Source organism: Saccopteryx leptura, chromosome 8 (genome assembly GCF_036850995.1).
Source record: "Saccopteryx leptura isolate mSacLep1 chromosome 8, mSacLep1_pri_phased_curated, whole genome shotgun sequence".
Lineage (NCBI taxonomy): Eukaryota > Metazoa > Chordata > Mammalia > Chiroptera > Emballonuridae > Saccopteryx > Saccopteryx leptura.
The window spans coordinates 467,870-494,471 of record NC_089510.1 but is presented as its reverse complement, the minus strand read 5'-3'; the positions used below and the strand labels follow the sequence as shown (position 1 = coordinate 494,471).

The 26,602-nt window shown below is 61.5% G+C and overlaps 1 protein-coding gene across 13 annotated transcripts in view; it reads left to right on the top strand.

Annotated features, from left to right (window-relative positions):
- Positions 1–26,602, top strand: part of IQSEC1 (IQ motif and Sec7 domain ArfGEF 1) — a 274,380-nt gene that overhangs the window by 229,058 nt on the left and 18,720 nt on the right. For 12 of the 13 annotated variants that reach the window (XM_066347174.1, XM_066347173.1, XM_066347180.1 and 9 more), the window contains 7 exons: positions 9,624–9,921; positions 14,018–15,267; positions 18,415–18,576; positions 20,973–21,095; positions 22,747–22,913; positions 25,803–25,942; positions 26,417–26,446. In XM_066347174.1, the coding sequence (XP_066203271.1) occupies positions 14,024–15,267; positions 18,415–18,576; positions 20,973–21,095; positions 22,747–22,913; positions 25,803–25,942; positions 26,417–26,446 (1,866 nt within the window). In that variant the 5' untranslated portion in view covers positions 9,624–9,921; positions 14,018–14,023. Of the gene's footprint in view, positions 1–9,623; positions 9,922–10,107; positions 10,126–14,017; positions 15,268–18,414; positions 18,577–20,972; positions 21,096–22,746; positions 22,914–25,802; positions 25,943–26,416; positions 26,447–26,602 lie in introns of those variants that run through there. The other variant, XM_066347182.1, reaches the window with a different exon arrangement.

Here is a 26,602-nt window from a genome sequence, read left to right as displayed (position 1 = left end):
GGGTCACAGTCTGTCCGCAGGAGAAACCTCCCTCCTCTGCCTGCCAGCCTGTTGTCATGAGGCTAGATGACAGGACAGGACAGGACAGGCTGTCCTCCTTCGCCTCCTTTCTCTGCTCAGCAGCCCCAGTGCTGTGGGAGGGCTGACCAGGCCTCAGGGTTTAGTCTTTTTTTTATATATTTTGACAGAGAGTCAAAGAGAGGGACAGACAGACAGGAAGGGAGAGAGATGAGAAGTATCAGTTCTTCAGTGCAGCTCCTTAGTTGTTCATTGATTTCTCATATGTGCCTTGACCGGGGGGCTACAGCAGAACGAGGGACTCTTGAGCTTCAAGCCAGTAACCATGGGGCCATGTCTATGATCCCATGCTCAAGCCAGTGACCCACACTCAAGCCAGATGAGTCTGTACTCAAACTGGTGACCTCGGGGTTTCGAACCTGGGTCCTCTGCATCCCAGTCTGACGTTCTATCCACTGCACCACCAGCTGGTCAGGCCCCAGGGTTTATTCTTGGCCTGGCCTACCGTGGCTGGGGCCGTCCAGCGGCCTTCACCCGACATGCCCACTGGGCCAGCTGTGCGGGACCCAGGTGGGCGTGCGGAGGCAGCTGTGCGGGACCCAGGTGGGCGTGCGGAGGCAGCTGTGCGGGACCCAGGTGGGCGTGCGGAGGCAGCTGTGCGGGACCCAGGTGGGCGTGCGGAGGCAGGGGAGCAGAGTCCCTATCTGCAGCCCCAGTTTCAGGGCTCTGGACAGCTGGTCAGTGCTGCACCAGCGTGGCCTGGTGCTGTGACCGGAGCTGGGCTGACCGCAGGTTGCTCACGTCTGGCTGCTTCTCCCCGGCCACTGGTTCTCAGCTGAGTGGCACTGTCAGTTCACGTCACACTGTGGGCAGCAGGACGCCATCCCCCAGCCTCCCCCTCAGAACAGTCTGCAAACCCGATCTTCCCAGTCCACAGACTGACTTAATCTGAATCAGCCCCTGTCGACAGGCATCTAGGTGGTTTCCGTATTTCTGGGCGTAGAAACAGCGTGCAGTGGAATTGCTGTGTCCACCTCTTCTGTGGCTCTGGTCTCAGCGTGACTCTCAGAGCACCCTCTGGATTGCAGGCAGCAGCACCTAGTTGTCATAGAATGTTCCAGAAACCCCACGCTGTCAGGGAATGTGGGGGCCTTGGGACAGGTGCCCGCCCCACACCTCGGTCTCCAAGTGGCCCAGGAGCGTGAGCGATTGTGAACCCGTGTGGACTGAGGACTGACTGCAGTGTCCAGTCCTGGCTAGTGCGCTCTGGCCACGAAAGAAGCTTCCCCAGGGAGCTGATGTGTGGAGAGGTGCTGAACTCCACTTGGGGTCTGGAGCGTGGCTGGGCAGGCCTGGGGCTCAGGAAGGAGGAGGCAGGGGTGGGGTGGGGGTGTGTGGGGTCAGCTCCCTGACCCCAGCGTCCCAGCCGTGATGTGCTCAGGTCAGAAGCAAAGACCTTTGTCCCTGGGCAATCCGCTGTGGGCGGGGGGACTGTTGAGCTCAGGCGCCGCGTCACTGCATGGAAGGGGGAGATATCACCATCCAGGTCTGCGGCTTGGAGGCCGTCCAGTGGGGGTGAGGTAGGGAAAAACGCCATGTGTCAGGACCCAGCACACAGCAGCCCTGTGGGAACACTCCCTCACTCCACACGCACTGAGCACTGCTCGTGGGGCACATGTGTGGGCCCTGGGGGTGTCCGTGGACAAGGCAGACGCATTGCCTCGCCCTCCTGGAGCCTGCGTGCTGATGGGGCAGACGGACAGCACAGCAGAGACCATGGTTGGCTGCATCAGGCAGTGCGCTCGCAGTCGACGATCGTCCTGGAGGGCCCGCGGCGTAAGGAGCAGGTGCTGGGGGAGGGGGTGCTGGTTTTACATAGGTGACGGCTCCTTCAGAAGGCAGCCCTGAGTAGAGACCTGATGGAGGGGGTTGAGGACCATGCAGAGGGCATAGCCAGTGCAAAGGCCCTGTGGCAGGAGTGTGCCTGACTTGAGAAGAGAGACAGCTAGGGAGCTGGACTAGGATGAGCGAGGGGAGAGGCACCAGGATGAGGTCCACAGGGCGCAGGTCCTGAGGGGCACGGCCAGGACAGTGTCTTCTCTGTGGTGGGGAGTGAAGGAGGCACTGGCCAGGTGTATTGTCTTGTCAGGGTTCCCCTGACCACTGAAGGGAGCAGAGGCCAGCCAGTCAGTGAGGAGGCTGTCATGATAATCCCAGAAGCTGTGTTGGTGGCTGGACCCACTGCGGAGCCGTGGGCAGAGCGTGGGTGTGTTTGGAAGGTCGGGCTGATTGAGGAAAGGCTGGGTTGCCATGCTGAGGGGAAGGCCGGACCCCTTTCCGTGGCCTCACATGCAGGCCTGTCCCCCGAGCGTGTGCGGGGACATGTAGGAGGCCAGATGGTGAGCAGAGCGGAGTGCCGGGCCGCCCAGCTCCACGAGGTTCCTGCTCCCCCCCCACCTCCACTGCTGGGCTCCTCCTGCTGGGCCCAGGCCTCCTTCCAGCAGGCACACCCTGCTTGTGACCAGCCTGTGAGGCCGGCCATTCGGGCAGCCAGACCCTTGCCCAGTGCAGGGCGAGGCAGAGCCCTTAGCTCAATGGCCCTCATGCTCTTTGCTTTTCTTAGTCCCCTGTGTCCCCACCCGCAGGCCACTGGGTCTGATGACAGAACTTCACAGATTCACGGGCAGGCCCAGGCCCGCACCCCCTCCCTGCCTGAGGGGTGCCCTGTTTCTCCTGCTCACGTTTATCTTGGGGCAGATCAGCAAGGGCTAGGGAAAGGGTGGACCCTCGCCGACAGGAGAGGTGGGCATGGCCGCTTCTCCCAGAGCCGTTTGTCGGGCAGTGTGGAGAAGAAGGTGCAGGCCTGTCACCGCCCAGCAGAGCCGCTGGCAGCTCAGAAGTGCCCGTGGAGCACGTGCTGCGTCCGCTCCGGGGGCTGCTCAGAAACCTTCCTCTGTCTCTGCTTCTGCAGACTCAGGGTGGCCGGACTGTTCTAAGTCCATGGGAGCATTTCCAGCCTGGGTGTCTGTATCTGCGTGCCCAAGTGTGAGTGTGTGTGTGTGTGTGCGCATGTATGCAGAAACCTTCCTCTGTCTCTGTGCTTCTGCAGACTCAGGGTGGCCAGACTGTTCTAAGTCCATGGGAGCATTTCCAGCATGGGTGTCTGCATCTGCGTGCCCGAGTGTGAGTGTGTGTGTGCACACGTGCATGTGTGTGTGTGACTGTGTGTGTGTGTGTGTGCACGTGTATGCAGAAGGCTTCCCTGCCAGGTGCTCACAGGCTGCAGAGAAGGCGAGTGGAGGGAGCGGTGCTGGGCTTTCGGCCACACGGCAGGTGGGTAGGGTGTTTGCAGTGGAGACTGTCAGCTCACCTGTCCGTTGGCATCGACCTGTGGGTCTGACGTGGGGACCCCTTCGTTGTGAGGCACTGTTTGAAGCTTTATCAGAACTGTCGACGTGAGGAATGTCGAAAACTTATAGTTTGTATAATATTTGCACCCAACTGACGACATGCTGGGGAGCAAGATCTCAAGTGCCCCTGAGAGGGGCAGTTCTGAATTTCTTTTACACCTTTGAGATTCAGGAGGGAACTTAAGGAAGGTTCTGTGCAGGCAGGTGGGAGAAAGCAAGGCAGGGACTGGCTTCCGGGAGAGTGGAGGCTCTGTGCTCTGTTGGGGGTGGTCCAGGCTTATCTCCCAGGGGTGTTACCTGGCTGCGCAGGAACAGTGGACAGGGCTGGATTAAGTTCTGTGCCTGGCGTGTGACTCGCCCAGTTAGGAACTTAGGATCCAATCACCCTGGGAGGTTCCTTCCCATAGAACCCCCTTTTTGTCCACAGTCTCCTTGTTTGGTGGTAAATCAGTCCAGAGGTTGCACTGATAACCAGCCTTCTGGTCAGACAGTGTGGTCTCAGCCCTGGGCAGGCTCAGTCCCAGAAAGCCTCAGCATCAACGTCGTCTGGCTAGAACGCTGGACAGCTAGGGAGAGGGTGATACCGTGACCATGGGGCGTGAGCCGAGGCTGAATTTCCCAGAAGAGAAGAACAGGTCCAATGGCCTTGTCGTGAAAAACCACTCTGGGTCATTTCTGTCCCGTGAACTGTCATGGCTCGAATTCTGCCTTCTGTCTCGCTTTTCTGTGTTTTGTGTGTGGTGTAACATTCAAATAAGCCGTGAAGAGAGTATTAACAATTATCTTTGCCATCTTCAATAATCGTAAGGAGTTGGACTATAGAGAAACCCAGAGAACAAGTGTACCTGTTGTTATGACTGATGTTATCAGCAGACAGGCACAGACTATCCGAATGGATTCTGAGTTCGCCATCAGTGTGTTGGTACACAGACCTTGTCGAGGTCGTGGGGTAGAGGTCTGCCTCTGCCAGGGGCTTCTGGTCCTGGAGGGGTCGTTCGTGTCCCTGGTAGGTGGAGGCAAGTGTCAGGGGCAGCTGGTGGGTGTCCATTTGCAGTTAGGCACCTGAGAGCTCCCCTCCAGTGAGGGTGAAGAGTGTCTTTTATTTGATGGTGTTTCCAATCAACAGAATCTCCAGGGCCAGCTAGTGACCTTTAAAGCCTGTGTCTCCTGGGAGCTTGCTGTGTGTGACAGGAAGTGGCTGCCTGCTGGGCATTCTCCTGAAGGGTTTCATTAAGCCTTAGCAATAGTGTAGGGCATCTCCTTTCAGTAACATCAGCTCCTGAGTGCCTTCCTCCATGAGGAGCATGGACGAACAAGCGCAGAACCCGGACACTGCGGACCCAGGGGGGCGGGGAAGAGCCAGAGGCCGTCCTGGGCTTCCTGTCACCCTCCCTGCTCATCTTTTATCACTTATTTTACAGTGCCCCCCCCCCGTGCGATTTAACACTGAAAAACAACCTCTGAGGTTCCAGGGGCCTTGGGAAGAACCACAGAGTTGTTCCTACACGTATGAGATTTTTAACCCTTAAAACCTCGATTTCTAGTGAAAATTAACAAGTCAAATTTATGAAGATATTTTATAACCTCCACAGACACCGTCCATAGATATCAAGGTCAGTTATTAACATGGATTATTTTTGTAAAACTGCCTTAATATATAAATACTATATTTAATAGCAGTAATGAAAGACATTTCTGTTCTACCTACACAACAAACTTCATTTACTAAAGATTAACACTAGATCGTGTGAAATTGAATGTGAGTTAAGTGTCTACATTTCTGAGAATTGTAGAAGAGCCAATCATTACAAGCACTTGACTGCAAAATCTGTTAATTATAACTCACTAAATTGATTTTAACAATATCATCCAGAGGTAGAACGTTGTCTCCTACTGACAACCTGTGTATTTAGAAATATACACACAGAGGGACCTGTTAGTCATGAGAAAAAGTCACTAAGTCATAAAAGAACAGTTGGATCCAAATTTTGTTTTGGCTGTTGGGGTAAGAAGACACTTAAACCTTGTATCTGTCCCGGACAAGTCAAATTCCAAATGACCTTACTCCTCTTAAAATAAGGGCACATGTTTTTAATGCCTCAAGGAGTCGGGTCGCCACGAGCACTGCCTCGTGGGTCGATTCGTTTATCTGAGACCTCCTCTTGGCGCTGCGAGGTGCCAGTTAGACGCGTCCCGTTCGCTCGGCCTGGTTTTATGCCCCGCCTTTTCTAATTGTGTGTGGAGGTGAGGAGGGCACAAAGGACGCTGCAGGAGTCTTGATGGGAGGCTGCTGCTTGTGGGGCTCAGAGACACGGTCCCCCCGGTTGATTTTCAGTTTTTCTTTGAGAGCTGGAGAGTCTGAGCAGACCTCGGAAGCCAGCCTGTGTGTGCACATCCGGGAGGAGTGAGCGGTGGAGGACTGCGTCGTGCCCCCCCAGGGGTGCGTTCTCTGTCCCTCCCACATCTTCTCCTCACCCGGGAACCCCTGAGGTCTGGGCTGGGGAGGCAAGTCCAGTCTCTCATGAACCAGGAGGGATCTTGTTCAGACTCTCAGTAAGCAACGCAATTTTAAAAAAAAAAGTTAAAAGCAGCAGACCATTTCCCCCCCCTCCTTTCTCAGGGGTATCTCAGCCCTTAGCCACCTGGAGGATTTCCTAAGAAACAGCTCAAAGTCAGGAGGTCAGATTTCAGGTTCACCTGGTGTGAAGCAGGGAGCAGGCGGGCACACGGGCACCTGCTGGCACCCAGCCCCAGCTACAGGCCTGCAGCGTCGTCCTGGGCGGGCTTCAGAACGCTGCCAACCAGACCCAGTAAATGTCGGTGTAAGAAACGTCTAAACCTGTGGAGAATTTTTGTGGGTTTTTTTTTCTTAGCCATAAAGATGACATGCTGGGGAGCAGGATCTCAGATCTCCAGAGAACGTGGCTCTGAAGTTTCCTTCATGCGTTGGGGAGTAAGGAGGGAACAGGGGCGATGACATGGGGTGGGGGGAGCAGGTGCAGGAGAGTTAGCCAGATTGCACGCTCCCTGAGGGCGAGTGCTTCCGAGGGCTCTGACAAAGGCACTTCCAAGGTGTGTGGTGACCTAGATGCACAGAAGTAATGGGCATCCTGGCCTGGTAGAGTGTCCTCCTGATACGCCAAGGTTGGGAGTTCAATCCCCAGTCAGGGCACATACAAGAATCAGTAAATTCATAAATAAGTTGAACTGCGAATGGTAACTCACTCTCTCTCTCTCTCTCCCCCCCCCTCCCCGTTTTCCACCTCTCTTCACCTCCTTCTCCCTCTTCATTTCTCTTTCTAAGAAAAAGCAAAGGACCAGGGCTTGATTAAGGCAGAGATGCACCTTCTGTAGGTCCGGGCTGTGACTGCCCACGCTGCCCGCCCAGTTAGGAAGTTAGGATCAGATTACACTGTGAGGTCACTTTTGGTTGGATGTATTTCAGCACCCCTTCTTCCTCCACAAAACAGGACCAGAGTTTTAAGTTCTGCGTGCCCTCACCCGACCCCACACATACACACGAGGCCCAAAGGAAGCTGCTGTTGGCTGAGGGATGTCAGGAGGGCCTTGGGGGGTGGTTCTCCCCAAACCTGGGAGGCCTGGGGGCCAGCCCTCCCTGACTCACAGCCCGATCAAGGCAAGCACCTCGCCTCAATTTCTAGGCTAAGGCTCTTCCCCAAGGAAGTACTTCCATCACCCTGTGGCCACTGGGGAGCAGAAGGGGATGTCCTTTGTCACAGGAGAGCCACTGCGTGTCCCCAGAGGCCAGAGCCAGTGGTGGAGGGAAGTCTTGTCCTGTTCTTGCACGGCAGTTGGGTTTGCAGCCATCTCTGCTCAGGGCAGAATTTGAGTCAAAGGCAGACGGCTCCTGTTCACCACAGCTGTCTGCTGCTGGCCCTCGGCTTCAGGGCCACCTCCCTGAGCCCCTCCGAGGAGCCCCAATGTCTGCACTTCACAGTGAGGCCCTGCCAGCCGGTGACAGGTGCTGGTAGTGGAAGCAGAGCTGGGTGAGTGGACAGCTGGCCCCAGGCTCTCAAATGCAGGGCGTCCCATTGGTCTGAAGATGGAGCCACTGGGTGGGGCCTGGGCCCCTTCTCCAGAAGTACTGGGCCTCTTCCAGAGAGACCCGCCCTGCCCAGGGCTCTTTAAAGGTTGAGTCGTATCCCATAGGGACGGGCACTTGGAAAGGCTCGCCTCCCTCGGAGAGGCACCAGAAGCTGTCCCAGAATTGTCTTGGGTAAATGTCTCCCTCCCTCACTGCTTGCCCAATGCTGCAAAGCAGTCTGCAGTAGAAACCAGAGTCTTATCACCAAGTTCACAGGGTTGGGATGAGTAAGTCAACCAGGCCCCTGTCTCCCCCAGTCACCATGCTCCTGCTGCGTGCTGGGGACTTCAGGGGAACGTGGACACATCTGAGACGAGTGGCCGTGGTGTGGGGGGCACCCAGCTTGGGCTTCAGTCCTGACACATCCCCTCCCTCTGTGCAAGTCCCTGTGCTAGACAAGTGTCACAGGCTCGGTGGCTGTGCCAGCAGATACTTGTCCCTCACGGTTCCTGAGGCTGAAAGTGGGGTCCAGGTGTTGGTGGGTGGGTTACTTTGAGGCCTGTGTCCTTGGCCTGTAGAGGACTGCTTCCTCCCCGGGTCCTCGCCTGGCCCTCACCTGGTTGTCCTCTGTGTGTCTGTGTCCTCGTCTCGTAAGGACTCCAGTCAGTGGTTTCAAATGCTGCCACAATTTCCGTGCCAGTCTGCGGACCTGCGGGGTTAGGGCCATAATGGCTTCATTTTAACTTCATTCTCTCTTAAAGACCCTGCCTGTAAATACAGACGTATTCTGCAGTCCTGGGGGTTAGGGCTCAACGTGAGGATTAGGGGACACAGTTCAGCCCATAGGAAGCACCAGCACAGCGCACGACAGCCAAGCAGGAGTGCAGCAAAGAGTCACTTTTGTTAAAGACTTTTTATTTTAAGTACAAAAATCAGTGGTTTACTTAATGCAGGTGGTCAGAGAGGGAGAGGAGGTGACAGGCCCGTCCAGTCAGGGAGACGTTTCCTGCTCTGGGCTCTGGGTCATCAGTGGGCTGACCCTCCGTTCTCACAAGCTGACGTTTCTGTGCAGGAGATAGACAGTAAGCAAGATCAGTTAGTCCAGCGTCAGCTGTCAGAGGTGGTGAGTTGACAGTGAAAACGAAACCCGGCTGAGCGGAGTCCCAGGAAGGGGCAGGGTCGCCCGGCTGCACGGGGAGATGGACGTAGGAGGGGAGCTGGGCAGGGTCGCCCGGCTACGCGGGGAGATGGACGTAGGAGGGGAGCTGGGCAGGGTCGCCCGGCTGCGCGGGGAGATGGACGTAGGAGGGGAGCTGGACAGACGGTCGCCCGGCTGCACGGGGAGATGGACGTAGGAGGGGAGCTGGACAGACGGTCGCCCGGCTGCGCGGGGAGATGGACGTAGGAGGGGAGCAGGGTCGCCCGGCTGTGCGGGGAGATGGACGTAGGAGGGGAGCTGGGCAGGGTCGCCCGGCTGCGCGGGGAGATGGACGTAGGAGGGGAGCTGGACAGACGGTCGCCCGGCTGCGCGGGGAGATGGACGTAGGAGGGGAGCAGGGTCGCCCGGGGGCGCGGGGAGATGGACGTAGGAGGGGAGCTGGGCAGGGTCGCCCGGCTGCGCGGGGAGATGGACGTAGGAGGGGAGCTGGACAGACGGTCGCCTGGCTGCGCGGGGAGATGGACGTAGGAGGGGAGCAGGGTCGCCCGGGCTGCATGGGGAGATGGACGTAGGAGGGGAGCAGGGTCGCCCGGCTGCGCGGGGAGATGGACGTAGGAGGGGAGCTGGACAGACGGTCGCCCGGCTGCGCGGGGAGATGGACGTAGGAGGGGGCGGGGTCGCCCGGCTGCGCTGGGAGATGGACGTAGGAGGGGAGCTGGGCAGGGTCGCCCGGCTGCGCGGGGAGATGGACGTAGGAGGGGAGCTGGACAGACGGTCGCCCGGCTGCGCGGGGAGATGGACGTAGGAGGGGAGCTGGGCAGGGTCGCCCGGCTGCGCGGGGAGATGGACGTAGGAGGGGAGCTGGGCAGACGGTCGCAGAGGCTGCCCAGTGCTGCAGGCTCCTCCCGGCCGCCTCCCCCCCGCTGCCAGGGCCCGAAAGGCCTTGGGCTCTGATGTCCTGCTCACGTCGCCTCTCTCCTCTCTTCTGCAGCGTGGAGGGCGAGGCCCCCGGCAGCGAGACCTGTGCGTCGCTGGACAGCCCCTCGGCCTATCGCCAGGGCCCCTTGGCGCCCGGCTCGAGCCTGAGCCCGGACCACTACGAGCACACCTCCGGGGGCGCCTATGGGCTGTACTCGGGGCCCCTGGGGCAGCAGCAGCAGCGCGTGCGGAGGCCCAAGCTGCAGCACTCGACCTCCATCCTGCGCAAGCAGGCCGAGGAAGAGGCCATCAAGCGGTCCCGCTCCCTCTCCGAGAGCTATGAGCTCTCCTCGGACCTGCAGGACAAGCAGGTAGGCGGGCTGGCCTCTGGCCCCGGGAGGGTGGGGGGCAGGCGCAGGGCCACCTGAGATGACGTGGCCTTTCCGGGGTCCTCGGACCTGCAGGACAAGCAGGTAGGCGGGCTGGCCTCTGGCCCCAGGAGGGTGGGGGGCAGGCGCAGGGCCGCCTGAGATGACGTGGCCTTTCCGGGGTCCTCGGACCTGCAGGACAAGCAGGTAGGCGGGCTGGCCTCTGGCCCCGGGAGGGTGGGGGACAGGCACAGGGCTGCCTGAGATGACGTGGCCTTTCCGGGGCCACCGCGGTGGCAGCATCTCAGCCGGGTGCTGCTGTCCTGCCCCCAGCGCTGGGTGTGAGTCAGTGCTTGTTCCCGGGGCTGTGGCCTCTACCTGAGCCACTCCACCCCATACCTGGAGGGCTCTGTGCAAGGGGCTCTGCTGGCCTCGGGCCCTCAGGCCGGACACCACAAGGACATACAGGTTCTGAGTCCCCAGGAGAGAGCTGACCCTTAGGAAGTCTGTTTAGGAGGCGCCTGGGGGGAGGGAGGGGGTCAGTTCACAACGGAAATGGTTCTTGCTCTGAAGAGAACAAGCCCAACCACAGCCAGTGAGAGAGAGGGTGCTCGTTACACACACCCCCACCCCCGGTGCACAGCCTGGCGTTCTCGTGGGAAACCGCCTCTGAGGGCTGCACTTCCTCCTCCAGGGCCGCCCGGACCCCCCCTGTGGGGTCTGCACCTGTGCCAGGCGAGGTGGGGGTGCCCCTGGGCCTGGCTCCGGGAAGGACCAGCAGCCTCTCGGGCGAATGGGCAGGAGGTCACCGGGTGCCCCTCAGAGCGGAGGCACATAGTAGGCACTTTAACAGACTTCAAGTGTGGACTCTGAGATGGGCAGGAGGTCACTGGGTGCCCCTCAGAGTGGAGGCACATAGTAGGCACTTTAACAGACTTCAAGTGTGGACTCTGAGAGGACATCAGGCGTCGGTGTCAAAGGCCGTGGGAAGAGCCTGGGCAGGGGCGGGGGGCCGGCCGTCGTCTGACCCCCTCGCTCCTGGGCCCTTCCTGGGCGCCTCTGCCCACCTCTGCCCCCACCAGGCTGCCCTCTGCCTGCTCCACTCTCCGTACTGTCTTTTCTGGAGCAGGGTCAGGGCCTGGCATGGCCCTGACATGTCTGGGGGGTGGTGGGTACTGCCCGCGCTGGGTCCTCCTGCTCTTGGTGTTGCCCTCCGACTGTGGACGGCCCTGACCCATAGCCCTCTGCCTCCCCCTCCCCGTGACTGGTCCTGAGCAGGGAGACGGCAGATGGCCAGAGCCTGAGAGCAGATGGCCCCTTCCTGGGCTGAAGGAGCAGTCTCCTGCCCTGTGGTGTTTGTCCTGTGACCAGGCCAACCGCAGGGGTGAGGGGTCCACTCCGTTTGCCAGTCGCTCCGAGACCCTGTGTGGGTCAGAAGCAATGTGGGTAGTGGACCAGCGGCAGGACCAGCACAGTGGAGCTGAGAGAGGCTGGGCCTTGATGGGGGCCTGCAGACACATCTCGGGCCTCGTGTGGCCTTCCCGTGGCCGTTGCTGTTCACCCTCACCCGTGCATAGTAGCCAGATGGCCACCTCTGCCAGCACTGCGCTGGGTGCCAGGGAGTCGGCAGAGGGCAAGGGCCATGCCCAGCTCCTGAGCTGACACTGTGGCCAGGAAATGGGCCACAGACATGTTAGCAATAAAGACAGTTTAACTCCAGAAGTGATGGTGAGAGGTGACAGCGTTGGATACAGTGGTGGGAGGCCTCTCTGAGTGGCATTAGAACCAGGTGTGTGTGGAGGTGGCTCCCCAGCGGGAGGGGGACTGCGGGGAGAGGTGACAGTGTGGACCACCGAGTCCCCCCCCCCCCCCGCCCCAGTGTGCTGAGCTTCTTGGCAGTTCAGGCAGAAGTGAGACAGGACAGATGTAGGCGCCTGAGTCCAGGAGGAGCTAGAGTCAGAGTTCCATCTGAGTGGAGGGGCCGGTGGGAAGCCATAGATTCTTCCCCGGCCTTGGGGCGTTCCTGCGGTGAGAGCAGAGGCCTAGGCCTCTGGGAGCTGTGGTTCTGCTTACTGGAAAGTGTCAGGCTTTCTCCCTGCTGTGAGGAGCACCCCTTAAAGGGAGAGTGAGGGGTGGGCTCCTTGTCAGGCCACTGCTGAGTGCCTGCAGAGCGGCGGCACTGGGAGCTCGGGTGAGCACGGCTGGGACGGTCCCCCTGCACCCCAGGGACCTTTCTGGCAGGCCTGGGTGGGTGCCGGCCTGGAGGGAGGAGTGGCCATGGTGAGCCCAGGGGGAGAGAGGAGCAGGCCTGGGTCACCGTGTCCTCTGGGGGCCAGCGAGGACTGACCGAGAGGACTCTGATGTCAGCACACACACAGCCCACGTCTGCCTTTCTGAAGTCCCTCTCTTCCCCTCCCCTGCGTACCCCCAGGTGTGAGGAGCTGGTCTCAGGCAGACAGCTTGCTGTTTGGTTTGTGAGGTCCGCCCTGAAGCAAGCTCTGGGCCTGAGCTGGTAGCCGTGCCCCCACCCCTGAAAGCTAACATCAGGGGCTGGGCCCCCAGAGCTGGGGGCAGAGAAGAGGGGGCTTCCTGGAGCCCAGCCTTGGGCCCTGTGCTGGCCCTGTGGGCTCTCAGCATGCCTCTCAAAGCCCAGGAAACAAACTCTGCTCGTTCGTAGATGTGGAGGTGAGGTTCCCTTCAGGGTGATAGGAAAAACAGGCCCATCCTGGCTGACTGTCCAGGTTTCGAAATCAGCCTGAGCCACATGCCCCGCCCCACCCACGCCCTCCCTGCTCCTCCAAGATAGCGTGCCCGCCCAGACCAGGGAGCTGGTGTGTCCCGAATTCACAGGCACTGATGCCCCTGGGTGGTGGCTCACAGGGCACACTCTTACTTTCCAGAGGGATGAACAGGCCCCAGTGGGTGAGCAAGGGGCCGGCACCCACACTCGGGGGTGAGGCAGGGAGCCCACCCCTCCCGGCAGCCCCTCCCGAACAGCCCATGTCTCCTGACTTCAGTGACGGGCGCCTCTGCTGACCCTGCGCTCCTGAGAACTGCTGGCTTTGGCCTGACGCCCGGCACAGGCTGCCAGGCAGGACCCAGGCGAGCAGACCTTTTCCCAGGGCTCTGGGAGCCGTCTGGCCCCACGTCAGGAGCCGCTCTGCCCGGCCCCGAGAGAAGCCGGCCCAGGCTCCAGGCTTGCTTGGGTCTCACTCAGGATCGAGGCACAGGGAGCAGCCCTCGGGCCATCCTTGGTCACAGTGGGCTGGCGTGGGCCTCGGGAAGCCCCCGTGTCACCCTGGGAGTCCCAGGCCTGCAGCCAGGCCCGGCTCAGACTCAGAAAGGGCCATCAGGACCCCTGGTGCCAGAGGGAAAGCTCACACCCGACCCTGGGTTGTGTTGTCTCTTCTCTGAGCCTCGGTTTCCTCATCTGCACAGGAGGGGAGTTGGGAACCCCGTAACCTGTCAGCACCTTCCAGGAGCACAGCTGAGGGTGTCGTAGCCCGTTGTCCCCGAGCCTGGCTGGGCTGAGCCATGGCCTCGTCTCACCGAGGGTTTGGCGCAGGCTCTGAGCAGGGCCCGCCTGGACCAGCTGTCTGGCTTCACTGAAGCCTGCTCCTCTGTTTGGAGGTCTGTCAGGCCTCCCTGCAATTGAGTGAACCCCCCCCCAGACCACGAGAGCACCCTTGTCAGTGCCACAGAAAGCCTGTGGCCGACGCTCAGTGCCCAGGACTTGCTGACCTCGTCTCTGGAGGGGCTGCCTGCCCCCGTCCCACAGCCCCAAAGTCATGTTAAACTGCACACCACAAGGTGCACGAGGCCCAGGCTTCTGTGGCCGGGGAAGTGTGGGAAGTCACCTCCTCTTAGATTCTCAGAAGTCCTGCAGGGAACATCCTTGCTTGAGTCGGAGGCGGTGTTCCTCTGTGTCGTTGGACCGTGGGGCCCAAGTCTGCACATCCTGTGCCCGCGGTTGCTCTGGGCAGCTCTGGGACTGCGTGGCCTTCTCAGCAGTGCCACCGTGGAGCTGGGGCGGGAGGGCGACCGGCAGGTGCTGTGCTGCTCTGGCCCTCGGGACGTCTTCATGCCCCCTTCCCTGCAGGTGGAGATGCTAGAACGGAAGTATGGGGGACGCCTCGTGACCCGCCATGCGGCGCGCACCATACAGACGGCCTTCCGCCAGTACCAGATGAACAAGAACTTCGAGCGCCTGCGCAGCTCCATGTCGGAGAACCGCATGTCCCGCCGCATCGTGCTGTCCAACATGAGGATGCAGTTCTCCTTCGAGGGGCCCGAGAAGATGCACAGCTCCTACTTTGAGGGGAAGCAGGTCTCGGTGACCGACGACGGCTCTCAGCTGGGGGCCCTGGTGCCCTCAGAGTGCGGTGACTTTGGAGAGCCGCCGTCCCTCAAGTCTCCCGCCCCGTCCAGCGACTTCGCGGACGCCATCACCGAGCTGGAGGACGCCTTCTCCCGGCAGGTGAAGTCCCTGGCCGAGTCCATCGACGACGCCCTCAACTGCCGCAGCCTTCACGCGGAGGAGGCGTCCACCCCCAGCACAGCGCGGGCCCGGGACACCGAGCCCCAGGCGGCCCTGCACGTCCTGGACCACCACAAACTGGACGAGATGACGGCCTCGTACAGCGACGTCACTCTGTACATCGACGAGGAGGAGCTGTCACCACCCCTGCCCCTCTCCCAGGAGGGACACCGGCCGTCCAGTGCTGAGCTGGACCTGCAGCTGCGGGCGGGGGGCGCTGCCCAGGACTACTGGGCGCTGGCTCACAAGGACGACAAGGGGGACACGGACACGAGCTGCCAGAGCACGCCGTCCCTCGAGCAGCAGGAGCAGCGGCTGCGGGTGGAGCATCTGCCCCTGCTCACCATCGAGCCGCCCAGTGATAGCTCGGTGGACCTCAGCGACCGCTCGGACCGGGGCTCGCTCAAGAGGCAGAGCGCCTACGAGCGCAGTCTGGGCGGGCAGCAGGGCAGCCCCAAGCACGGCCCCCACAGCGGTCCCCCGAAGGGCCTGCCCCGGGAGGAGCCGGACTTGCGGCCCCGACCCCCCAGGCCCCTGGACGGCCACCTGGCCATCAACGGCTCAGCCAACAGGCAGAGCAAGTCTGAGTCCGACTACTCGGACGGGGACAACGACAGCATCAACAGCACCTCCAACTCTAACGACACCATCAACTGCAGCTCCGAGTCCTCGTCCCGGGACAGCCTGCGGGAGCAGACGCTCAGCAAGCAGACCTACCACAAGGAGACGCGGAACAGCTGGGACTCGCCCGCCTTCAGCAACGACATCATCCGCAAGAGGCACTACCGCATCGGCCTCAACCTCTTCAACAAGTGAGTGCCCGCGGCCTTCCGGGGGCAGGGAGGGCAGCGACCAGGGCCACGACCCCGTGGTGGCCCCGCAGTCGTCCCCACCATGGCCAGTGCTGTGGGTGGGGAGCCCTGTGGGCAGTCGTGGGAGAGCAGAGCAGGGCACACGGGGGCTCTCTGGGCTGACTCAACACACGTCCAGGCCCAGTCGGCACCTAGAACAGAGACCGGCACACAGTAGGTGAGGCTCTAGAACAGAGACCGGCACACAGTAGGTGCTCGGGCCCAGTCGGTGCCTAGAACAGAGACCGGCACACAGTAGGTGCTCGGGCCCAGTCGGCGCCTAGAACAGAGATCGGCACACAGTAGGTGCTCGGGCCCAGCCGGCGCCTAGAACAGAGACCGGCACACAGTAGGTGCTCGGGCCCAGCCGGCGCCAAGAACAGAGACCGCCACACAGTAGGTGCTCGGGCCCAGCCGGCGCCTAGAACAGAGATCGGCACACAGTAGGTGCTCGGGCCCAGCCGGCGCCTAGAACAGAGATCGGCACACAGTAGGTGCTCGGGCCCAGCCGGCGCCTAGAACAGAGACCGGCACACAGTAGGTGCTCGGGCCCAGTCGGCACCTAGAACAGAGACCCGCACACAGTAGGTGCTCGGGCCCAGTCGGCGCCTAGAACAGAGACCGCCACACAGTAGGTGCTCGGGCCCAGTCGGCGCCTAGAACAGAGACCGCCACACAGTAGGTGCTCTGGGAACCCTAAAGGCTGGTGCTGTGTCGTGTGTGAGCGTCTGGCTCCGAGGTTTGACCTTTTTCTCGGGGTGTGGCGCCAGAGGCTCTCTGAGCGTGGGCTGGCTGTGCGGCATGTGCAGGCGGGACCGGCAGGACGTGCCACGAGAAGGGGGACACGGGGAGACCCACGTGAGCAGAAGTCCCAGCCAGCTGCAAGGCCCTTGGGGGGGTGGGCTGGGTCTGAGGCGTGGGCGCTCCTGCCCCCTCGTGGGTTCTGCAGAGGAAGCGTGGGCGCAGTCTGAGAGCAGGTCTGAGGCGGGGCTGGTGGAAGAGCAGGCTGTCCTCAGCACTGACAGGAGGAGAGAGTGGGGGTAGCGAGTGAGGAGGACATTCCCGCAGAGGGACACCGCAGGCTCTGCTCGGCTGTCCGCCCTCAGATTTCACGTCACTTCCCTCCATGGGGTCTCTGGGAGTCGGGTCACCAGATACCAGCCTGGGTCTGACCCTCCAGGTTGAGGACAGGCAGCCGGCCTGGTGGGTGCTGACACGTGTTCACCATGTGCCCCAGGTCCTCATCTCCTGGATTTCGGGAGGCGGGGTTCTTGCCGGGTCTTTGGAGCAGCCCTGGTGCTGTCTGGGGGACTCGGGAACTTGTCCCAGAGGTGGGAACAGGGACTGTCACATTCCTGTGGGCAGGCAGGACCCGGGTCCTTGGTCCTCACTCAGCTAAGAACCGAGAGCCTTGGACACCTGGCATATGGCAGGGGTGCCCTTTCCTGAGACCCCCTCGGCCTGGGCCTAGCGCACGAGGGTCAGCCCTGCCTCGGTGCAGGTTGTGGCCGGAGCCGCATGCGGAATGGGGAGGGTCCTGTCCTTCCGGCCCGTCCAGAGCTCTGTTCAGAAGGTCCGCCCCACGGGCCCCAGGGTACAGCTGGCAGGGGCGAGGGAGCAGGGCCCTTGTGCCACCAGCTGCCCCACGGGCCCCAGGGCACAGCTGGCAGGGGCGAGGGAGCAGGGCCCCTGTGCCACCAGCTGCTCCCGGCCGAAATCCTGGGGTGAGGTCAGGGGCTGTGGTCATCGCTGACAGAAATAGCACGGTCAGCTTTCAGCAGTTTACTCCTGCCTGCGGGTCAGAATGCGGCATCTGCAGGACCCTGCTCTCGGCCCGGAGCCACAGCCTGACGGGCCAGCCAACATGGGCCCTCATCTCCACGCCTGCAGTGGAACACTTGACCTCTGCCCACTGGAGCCAGGGGTAGTGCCAGCCCCAGTTAGCGGCCGGATCGACGGCTCCCATGCCAGCCTGGGTGCTGGGTGCACCCTAGGGCTCCGCAGCTCCTCAGGTTCTGGGGTCGTCAGGAGGACACCTGAGCTCCAAGGGTCACATATGGCCCCTCACCTCACCCTGTCTCTTTGGACCACCAGTACCTCCCTGCGAGGTCAGCCAGGCCCGTGGTGTGCCACACAAATAGCAGGAGATGGAGGCCCAGCGGGAGGGGGGGCTGCAAGGCACTGCACGTCCGTGGCTCACAGGGCACGCGAGCACGCTCAGCGCCTCCAAGCCCTCGTCAGGGCCCAGGAAGGGCATGTGCCGCGCCTCTGTTTTCTTCCATAAATTGGGGCTCACCCTGCAAACATCTTACAGTGCTTAGCGTGGGAATCATTCCAGTCCCTGTTTGCAAGTCCTTGCAACAAGGCACCACAGGGTTGCTGGGCTCCTAGACAGGACAGGTACAAGAGTGCTGGCCTCAAGCGGGTGTAAGCAGTCAGTGTGGGGCGCTCGCACGATGAGACATTGCATATTCTCTGTGGGCTGGTGGACGGCAGGCCAGCATGTGCTGGGCACGGTGCTCCGGTCTGCCTGGAGGTGCAGCAAGGGCACCAGCACAGAGCTGGTGGGCAGGACCAGTGTTGTGTGGGGCCATGCAGGGCAGCTGGGGAGTGTCCCTGCTCTGGCCCACACGGCTCTGCTCCTGGGGAGGGTCCCTGCTCCGGCACACACGGCTCTGCTCCTGGGGAGGGTCCCTGCTCCGGCACACACGGCTCTGCTCCTGGGGAGGGTCCCTGCTCCGGCACACACGGCTCTGCTCCTGGGGAGGGTCCCTGCTCTGGCACACACGGCTCTGCTCCTGGGGAGGGTCCCCGCTCCGGCACACACGGCTCTGCTCCTGGGGAGGGTCCCTGCTCCGGCACACACGGCTCTGCTCCTGGGGAGGGTCCCTGCTCCGGCACACACAGCTCTGCTCCCTGGCCCAGCCCTGCCCACTCTTGGTGCAGGGTCTGGGCAGTGCTGGGCGCCCCCATGTTGCAGGCTCAGGGTGGGACAGGACCCGGGGTCAGCTGGGGCACCTTGCGTGCCCACGGAGGTGGAGAGCAAGCCTGGAGGGGCAGGGGCAGGGGCTGCCAGGGCTGAGCCTGTCTTTTGTCCCACCCCCCCAGGAAGCCTGAGAAGGGCATCCAGTACCTCATTGAGCGTGGCTTCGTGCCGGACACGCCGGTGGGAGTAGCCCACTTCCTGCTGCAGCGCAAGGGCCTGAGCCGGCAGATGATCGGCGAGTTCCTGGGCAACAGGCAGAAGCAGTTCAACCGCGACGTCCTGGAGTGAGTTCTGGGCCTGGGGTTGGGCGGCACATCGCGTTCCCACCGCAGGCCCAGGGCCTGTCGGGCTCGCCCTGCTCGTGGGACCTACAGCAGAGCCTCCCCTGACCTCCTAGACACCTCACACCACGTTACCCACACCTTGCTGGGCACACGTGTGGGCATCCACCCCCCTCCACGGACCCTTGGCACCTCCCCTCCTCTTCAGGCCGGCTGAGCCACCCAGTATTCGGCGGGGCAGGGGTCTGGGAGGTCAGGGCCTTGACCTCTGCCCTCAGGAGGAGCAGGAGGAGCCCAGAGAGGCTCCAGTGCACCACAGCCAGCTCTCTGCCTCTGCCTCTCTCTGGCCTCTCCTGGTGGGAGATCAGGGGGTCAGATCCAGCCCCTGCCTGCACACCCCTTTCCCCACCAGCCCAGAGAGCTGGCGGCCGTAGATTTGTCTGCGGGGACCCTGTCCCTGGGAGCTGCTGGCAGCCTTGAGAATCTGCCCGGCATGGACCCTGAATCTCTCCACTCCCCCTTGAGACTGTCCCGAGTGGAAAGGCCCGAGTCTGGACCTGTGTCTGCTATGTTCAGGGGCTGAGTCCTTGTCACACCGTGGGCAGGATTGACGACCCCTCCCCAGAGCCTGCAGGACACGCTCAGGACCTGTGTCCTCTCACCTTCTCCGTACTGGGGGTGGGGGTTCCCCAGGCTTACTGTTGAGGATTTGTTTTTTAAGTTGAACTACTTTATTAAGATAAAGTAGACATGAGTCCCGGAGCTTAGATCTCTCTCATTTCTTTTGAAGTAATCATTCACTTCAACCATTTGCTGAGCTGCCCATGGACAGTGTCCCCTTTCAACCCCTGCTTCTCCCACTTTGCCATGTTTTGTGGCTTTTTTTTCTACTTTTGAGGATTTTTCTGACCAGGCAGCTATGAACTGATGTGCCATCCTGGTGCAGGTAGTACAGAAACAGAAATCGGAGCAAGGTAAAGAGCTGACCATCAGTGACTGTGGCCGCGCTTTCGTCTGTCCAGCCCCTGCCAGAGGGAACAGGACAGGCGAGGGCGTGGCCCCTGGGATGAGCAAGGGCCCGGCCACATGTCCACCGGCTGCCCCCAGTGCTTGCCAGGGACCTCTTTGTGCCACAGGCAAGGACACTCACTGTCAGAGAGGGAGGGGCTGGCCTGGGCGCACCCCCCATGCACATGGGCTCACGTTCGTGCTCACCCGTCTCCCACGGCACGCAGAAGAGGCGGTGAGCCCACCTGGGCCGTTGGCAGTGTGCCCACCTCGGCCGTCCCTTCCTGCCCGGTGTCTCTCCCGGCCTCTGGAAAAGGCCAGCTGGTTGGTCGTGTGGCTAATGCCCCCACCTTTTGAACCGTGTGAGGGAACAGTTCAGGGTAGAGCAGGTTAGCTCCTCAGTGAACTGGGCCCCCAGTTTCTGCACCCCCTCCTGCTGCCTCCACACCGGCCTCTGGTCCGTAGGAAATCCGTGCATTGTTCTCCTCAGAGAGAAAATAGCAGTGGCCTCAGGAAGGAGCCAGGCTCCTCCCACCCTGCCCGCCACACCAGTGTCCTATTGGGGTGCTGGTCAGCAGACCACGGCATGTCACCCCTGCCCCTCACTTTCCCCACAGAGACCGAGAGGCCTCTTTGCTCAGAGAAGGTGGGGGCACAACAGCGATTCCCAGACCCCCCCCCCACTGGAGGGTCAGCTCCGCAGTGGGATTGGGCTCTCCCGGCCGAGGCCCCTGGCCGAGGCGGCTATAGCTTTGTTACAGAAGTAAACCGGGAGCCTGGCTGCCCCAGGCTCTGCCCCCATTCTTCTGATTGGCACACAAGGATGGTCTCAAAAACACCGCTGACCCCTTGCCAGCCCTCAGACACCCGAGACGGGAGAGGGCAGATTCTTTCTGAGTTCCCTCTGGAGAGTCAGTGCCCCGGCCTCCACTTCCTTCCACGAAGAGGGACGAGTGCTCCCCGCCTCCCTCACCGGACACCAGCAGCCTCGTGCACGGCGGTAGCTGTGTGCCGGGGCAGCGCGTGCTCGGGAAACATCAGTTCTGTTGAGGGTCCTGTTGAGAGTGGTGTGTGCTCGGCCCTGGCGTGTCTGTAGAAAACTGCGCACAGACACATGCACCAACATTCCCTGGTTTCCAGGCTCTGTGGGCTCCCTGGACGCACAGGGATCTTCCGCCAGGATCCGACTTCTTTGCGGATTGGAGGGAGCCGTGCAGACGCCTCCCAGACGGGTGGCAGCCTTGCCCCACGCCCCTTTGGGCTGCTCCCTGGCTCCCCTGCACCAAGCCCCTCTGTGCCCACCCTCTGCACGCCTGTGTCCACCTCACCTAATGGGAAGGCCAGCAGAGGCTGTGGGCAGAGGACACTGACGTGGCCTGGTCGTGTTTCAGCTGTGTGGTGGACGAGATGGACTTCTCTGCCATGGAGCTGGACGAGGCCCTCCGGAAGTTCCAGGCGCACATCCGGGTCCAAGGGGAGGCGCAGAAGGTGGAGCGGCTCATCGAGGCCTTCAGGTCGGAGCCATGGCGGGGGTGGGCATCCGGGGAGGAGGTCGCAGTTCAAAGGCTAAGCCCCTTAGCCCTCTGCCCTGTGCAGGGCCCTGCGGGTGAGGCAGCAGCGTCTCTGGGTGCCGGGCTCCGTGCTGGTTAGCACTGGAGCCCAGGTGTCTGAACAGTCTCTCCCTCCGAGTCCTCATGAGCCTCGTCCACTCATGAGTCCGTCCATGTTCATCTGCCCTGGACAGGGGCCGCTGCTTCCTCACAGTAACTCAGAGCACAGGCTGCACAGCCAGGTGTCCTGCCTCTGATGGCCGCTCCACCACTTAGCAGCTGTGTGACCTGTGCCCGTTCCCTCTCTGTGCCTCATGTCCTGGCCCGTGGCGGGGTGGTAACAGGAGCACCTGCCCTACACGGCTGAGGACTGTGGCCCACTTAGCCTGGCACCTGGCATGACAGAGAGCCTGCGTTCGAGGTCACCGCACGGTCTTTCATCCGGGCCGATGAGCACACTTTGTGTAGGGGCCTCGGACCTCCTTGCTGGGTGGGACAGACACCTACCCACCAGGGACGCAGCACTCGGCCTGGCACCAGCGGTGGGGCCAGTAGGATTCAGGACACAGGAGGATGGGGGTGTTCAGCGACTTCCACCAGGAGGGCTTCCTGGAAGGGGTGCTGTAAAGGTTAATAGAATTGAAGTGCATGTCATCAGAGTGCTCATGGCTGCTGCTCCAGTAATGGCCCCATGGTTCCTCTTCTGTCTCTGCCCTTTCACCCTGCACCCGTGAGGCTAACTGCGGAGGGTCCTGGAGGAGAGGCAGGACTGTTGTAGAGGCAAGGGGGGCGCTGGGGGACGAGTGAGGACGCAGAGTGTCCGTGAGGCGGGGAAGACAGCCCCCAGACGCCCGAGGAGCTGGTGGTGTGGTGCCTCTCGCAAGAGCAGGAGCAGCCACGCTGAAACGAGACAGAGCAGCGTTTTCTCGGCTGTCGTGGGCCTGGCCTTGTGCCTCTGGTCTGACGCCCACCTTCACACCTGTGTTCCCGTCTGGGCAGGAGTGCGGAGGGCACACTCTGCCTCTAAGGCCCAGCCCTGCAGGTTCCCCCACAGCTCTGCCTCTAAGACCCAGCCCTGCAGGTGCCCCCACGGCCCCTTGGCCAGGATTTAGTCCCTTGCGGCCTCAGCTCTGGGAGCCTTGGGAATGTGGTTCCCACCCCGAGGGTCAGTGCCAGCTCAGTCAGCTGGGTGGGATTATAAGCTGAGAAGAGACAAGTGGACAGTCAGGGCCAGCTCGCTGCTGGGCAGGTGTTATCCCCGTTTCCCAGGGAGCTTGACCCCGTGGGGAGTGACCAGCCCCAGCGTTAGCACCAGGCAGAGCCGAGTCAGCGGCTCACGAGTAACCGGCACGCTCCGTCCCTGTCCTGGGTGCGGCGGCCCTGACCCCGTGGGGAGTGACCAGCCCCAGCGTTAGCACCAGGCAGAGCCGAGTCAGCGGCTCACGAGTAACCGGCACGCTCCGTCCCTGTCCTGGGTGCGGCGGCCCTGACCCCGTGGGGAGTGACCAGCCCCAGCGTTAGCACCAGGCAGAGCCGAGTCAGCGGCTCACGAGTAACCGGCACACCCCGTCCCTGTCCTGGCCGCGGCCCTGACCCATGCCCTCTCGGACCCTAGCCAGCGGTACTGCATCTGCAACCCTGGGGTGGTGCGGCAGTTCCGGAACCCGGACACCATCTTCATCCTGGCCTTCGCCATCATCCTGCTCAACACAGACATGTACAGCCCCAACGTCAAGCCCGAGCGCAAGATGAAGCTGGAGGACTTCGTCAAGAACCTGCGAGGTGAGCTGCTGACAACACCCCGTGAGCACGCGCCCCAGCCGTGGGGGACGGGGACGTGCCAGGTGTGGACAGAGCGGGGCCCCGCCCCAGCGCAGCCAGTCCCTGCTCGCAGTGGCCTTCGCGAGCATTGGTCCCAAGAATGCGTGAAGACGGCACACCTCACCGTGAGGAGCGAGTGCTGTCTTAGGGGCGTGCATGGTGGAGCACAGGCTGGGTGACGCTCGCCTGGGTCTCGGGTGCAAGGAGCCCAGCTCCTGCAGAAAGGGGTGTTTTCAGCTTGTGGTTAAATGAAACGCAGGGTCTGAGAGGTCGGGTGGTGGGAGTTAGTCACGAGGGGCAGCGGCCTGGGAAACCAGCTCATCGGTGCCGAGGGCCGGGCCAGTGATGGGTAGATGAAGGCCTGGCTGGCAGGACATGAGAAGCACAGGCTGGAGCCCCAAGGCCTCAGGCAGGGACTGGACAGATGGGCCAGCTCCCCTCCTGTCCCCACGGCACCCCCACAGTCGGCCCAGCCATCATGTTTCCTCTTGAAACCCGTTCGCCTTACTGCTTTGTTTTGTTTTGTTTTATTTTTCTTTTCCAACAGAGGAAGGGAGATAGACTCCTGCATGTCCCCCACCGGGATTCACCCGGGGACCCCTGAGTCCAATGCTCTGCCCACCTGGGGCCATGCTCAGAACTAAGCCATTTTTAGCACCTGAGGCGGAGGCTTCGCGGAGCTAATCTCAGCACCCAGGGCCGATGGGCTCGAACCAACCAAGCCATGGCTGCAGGAGGGAGAGGGGGGAAAGGATGGGGAAGCAGATGGGCGCTTCTCCTGTGTGTGCTGATCCGGAATAGTACCCGAGACTTCCACACACCAGGCTCTACCAGTGGGCCAACTGGCCAGGGCCTTGCCTTACTGTTTTTTTCTACTTATTTAAATATAGTTTTAAAGGAACCGTGTGTAATCACTATAAGTGGGAAGCCAGTAGCGTTTGCCACCCGCATGCTGACATTATAAAGACGAACGCGGTAGGAAGAAAGCTCCCCGTGGATTCCAGCCCAGCTGCTTCTCGCTGGCCTGAGGCTGAGACTTCCTCCCCGGCAGGTGGGCCCGTGTCAGACAGGTGCTGCTGAGGCCGCAGCAAGCGGGCCTTCTCCTGGTGTCACACAGAGGGGGAATCAGAAAGGACCCCCAGGTGACTCCGTGTTCGCCGACTCATGGGCCTCGTGCCCCTGGAGTCCCGGGTAGGACAGGGTAGGAAGTGTCCCTGTCTTTGGGAAATGCCAGCTGCAGGGGGCGGGAGTCCCCTTAGAAACGGAATTGTAAATTTTTTTTCATGTAAAAATTCTTAGGTTATTAGTCCCCTCATAGAAATCTGCACAGTCACCGCAGAGTCACTGCGAGTCTCACGCCTGCTGTCTGGCCCCACCTCACCCTTCGCCCGCACGGCGCTGGCCTTGGCGTCCCTCGGGCGTCTTCGTGCTGTTCTTGCGTTCCTGCCTCCGTTTTCTTGAGACTGTCATGTGGTGCAATTGTATGTTTAGAGTTGTTTTCCTTCGTGCAAATCATGCCAAAGCCAGTTCTCCGGCCCCCACCAACATGGGCTCTGAATCCGAGTGTGAAGATGACGTGCAGTGTGGCCTCACGCATTATGGCTAGTGTTCCCGCATTTCTGGCTGGGATGAAGGACGTCAGTGACCCTCTGCTTCCTCTGAAGGAGGCTGTTGGTCCTGATCGTCCTGGCCTTATTGTCACCGTGGTGTTCGTGATGGTGGTTGGCCCTCAGGCAGCCAGGGCGGAGGTGGTGTATTTTTAAAAAAGGAGAAAAAGCTGGTTTTAATCAAGTCCAGATGTGAGCGTGTTGAGCATTTAAAATGCCTACTCTTCTCCTTTATCTGTAGTGAAGGCTCTCTGGGCGCCCGGTCGTGGGTTAGAGCCCCCCTGGAAGGGTTAGGGTCCCTGGAATTTGACACGTGCTGGCGCGCCCCCTGGTGGTGGACACCTCCATCGCAGGAAGGCTAGAGAGAGCAGAGGCCACCAGGTGGCAGGACCACCCCAAGCTTGGCTGGCCCCTGAGGGGCCAGGGCTTAGTTCCCAGCTCTGATGGCCAGTCCCTGTCTGGCGTGAGGCCCTTGACTGTGTCTGAAGGGCTGGGGGGGCCCTCCCCAGGGTCCCACCTGCAGAGCGTGTTAACAAGCTGCTGGACTTGGCGGTCTGAGGACGAACAGGGGTGTTTGTCTCGTCAGGAGGGCTGAGTGTCTCCTCACAGCATGTGCAGGGTGGTGCAGTGGGCGGTGGGCGCTGTTCTCAGGGCACCCGGGTTCCGGTCCTGGCCCCCTGCTTCTGCCCGTGCGATGCAGGACACAGCTGGCACTTTGCGGGAGTGCGCCCCGAGCTGCTGACACCTCCTCACAGCAGCCCTGCGATGTCACCATGCTCCCGGTGGCCTCTTTCACAGACCGCAGCTCAGAAAGACTGAGGCTAACAAGGGTGACATGAGGACGTGGGCCCCGTGTGGGAGCCTGAACTTACAGACTGTGTCCACACAGCCTCCCCTCACCCCAACCCACCCCAGCCCACCTCCTGGGCCTTGCCGTTCTCATCTGTGGGATGGGGCCAGTATGCCCACCCCACGGGGTGTGGTCAAGGTCAGCGAGGGAATGTTCATAAAGCCCTCTGAGCAGCTCCCTACGCTTGTCCAGGCAGCTTGTCCAGCTGGACGGATCCTGAGGAGCTTGTGGTTGATGGAAGGTGTTCAGTAATGGTGGGTCTATGGTTCTGCTGGGACTGCAGAAATGGACAGCTGTTCTGATTTGGGTAAAAACTGGTAAATCAGAGCCTGCGGCTCAAAGCGGAAGGGGCCGCCCCGGCCCAGCTGACGCCCAGCACTGTCTCCTGCCCAGGTGTGGACGACGGCGAGGACATCCCCCGGGAGACCCTGATTGGCATCTACGAGCGAATCCGCAAGCGGGAGCTGAAGACCAACGAGGACCACGTGTCCCAGGTGCAGAAGGTGGAGAAGCTCATCGTGGGGAAGAAGCCGGTAGGTGGAGGCCGTGTCCCGGGAGCGGTCAGGGCCTGGTGCTCACCCCCCTTCCCACTCAGCCTGCCGGTCGCGGCTTCTGCCAGAGGCCCCGATGCCCCTTCCAGACAGGGCTGGTGAGCTCCCTCAGGGTGTGGGTTTCTGCTGGTGGCTTCTACTGTGTGAGGACAGCAGCCGTTTTCTCTGGGTTAACATGGAAGAGAACCCAGGGCTTCTGACACTCCGACAGGCGGGGTTGTACGGCTCCGTGGTGACTTGGAGTGTCCTCGGAGCCTGCAGTGAGAGGCCCTCAGTGCCTCCCCCGGTGGGAGCTAAGGGGAGGGGCTGGACAGAGCTAAGGGGAGGGGGCCGGGGGGGCTGGACAGAGCTAAGGGGAGGTGGGGGGGGGCTGGACAGAGCTAAGGGGGGGGCTCAGGGCCCAGAAGCGTCTTCTGGAGCATTGATGTCGCTTTCTCTGTGCTGTTTCCCGTGCAGATTGGATCGCTGCATCATGGGCTTGGCTGTGTGAGTACCCTTTCCTTTCACATGCTGGCCGATGTCTCACCTGGGGTGCCTAGGGCGCCCCTATCTCCCTACTCCCAGGCCCACACTTCTGGCTGCTTAAGTTAATTTCTGGAGCAATAAGAAATTTTATTTCCTCATCAACCCAGCCTCCAATCT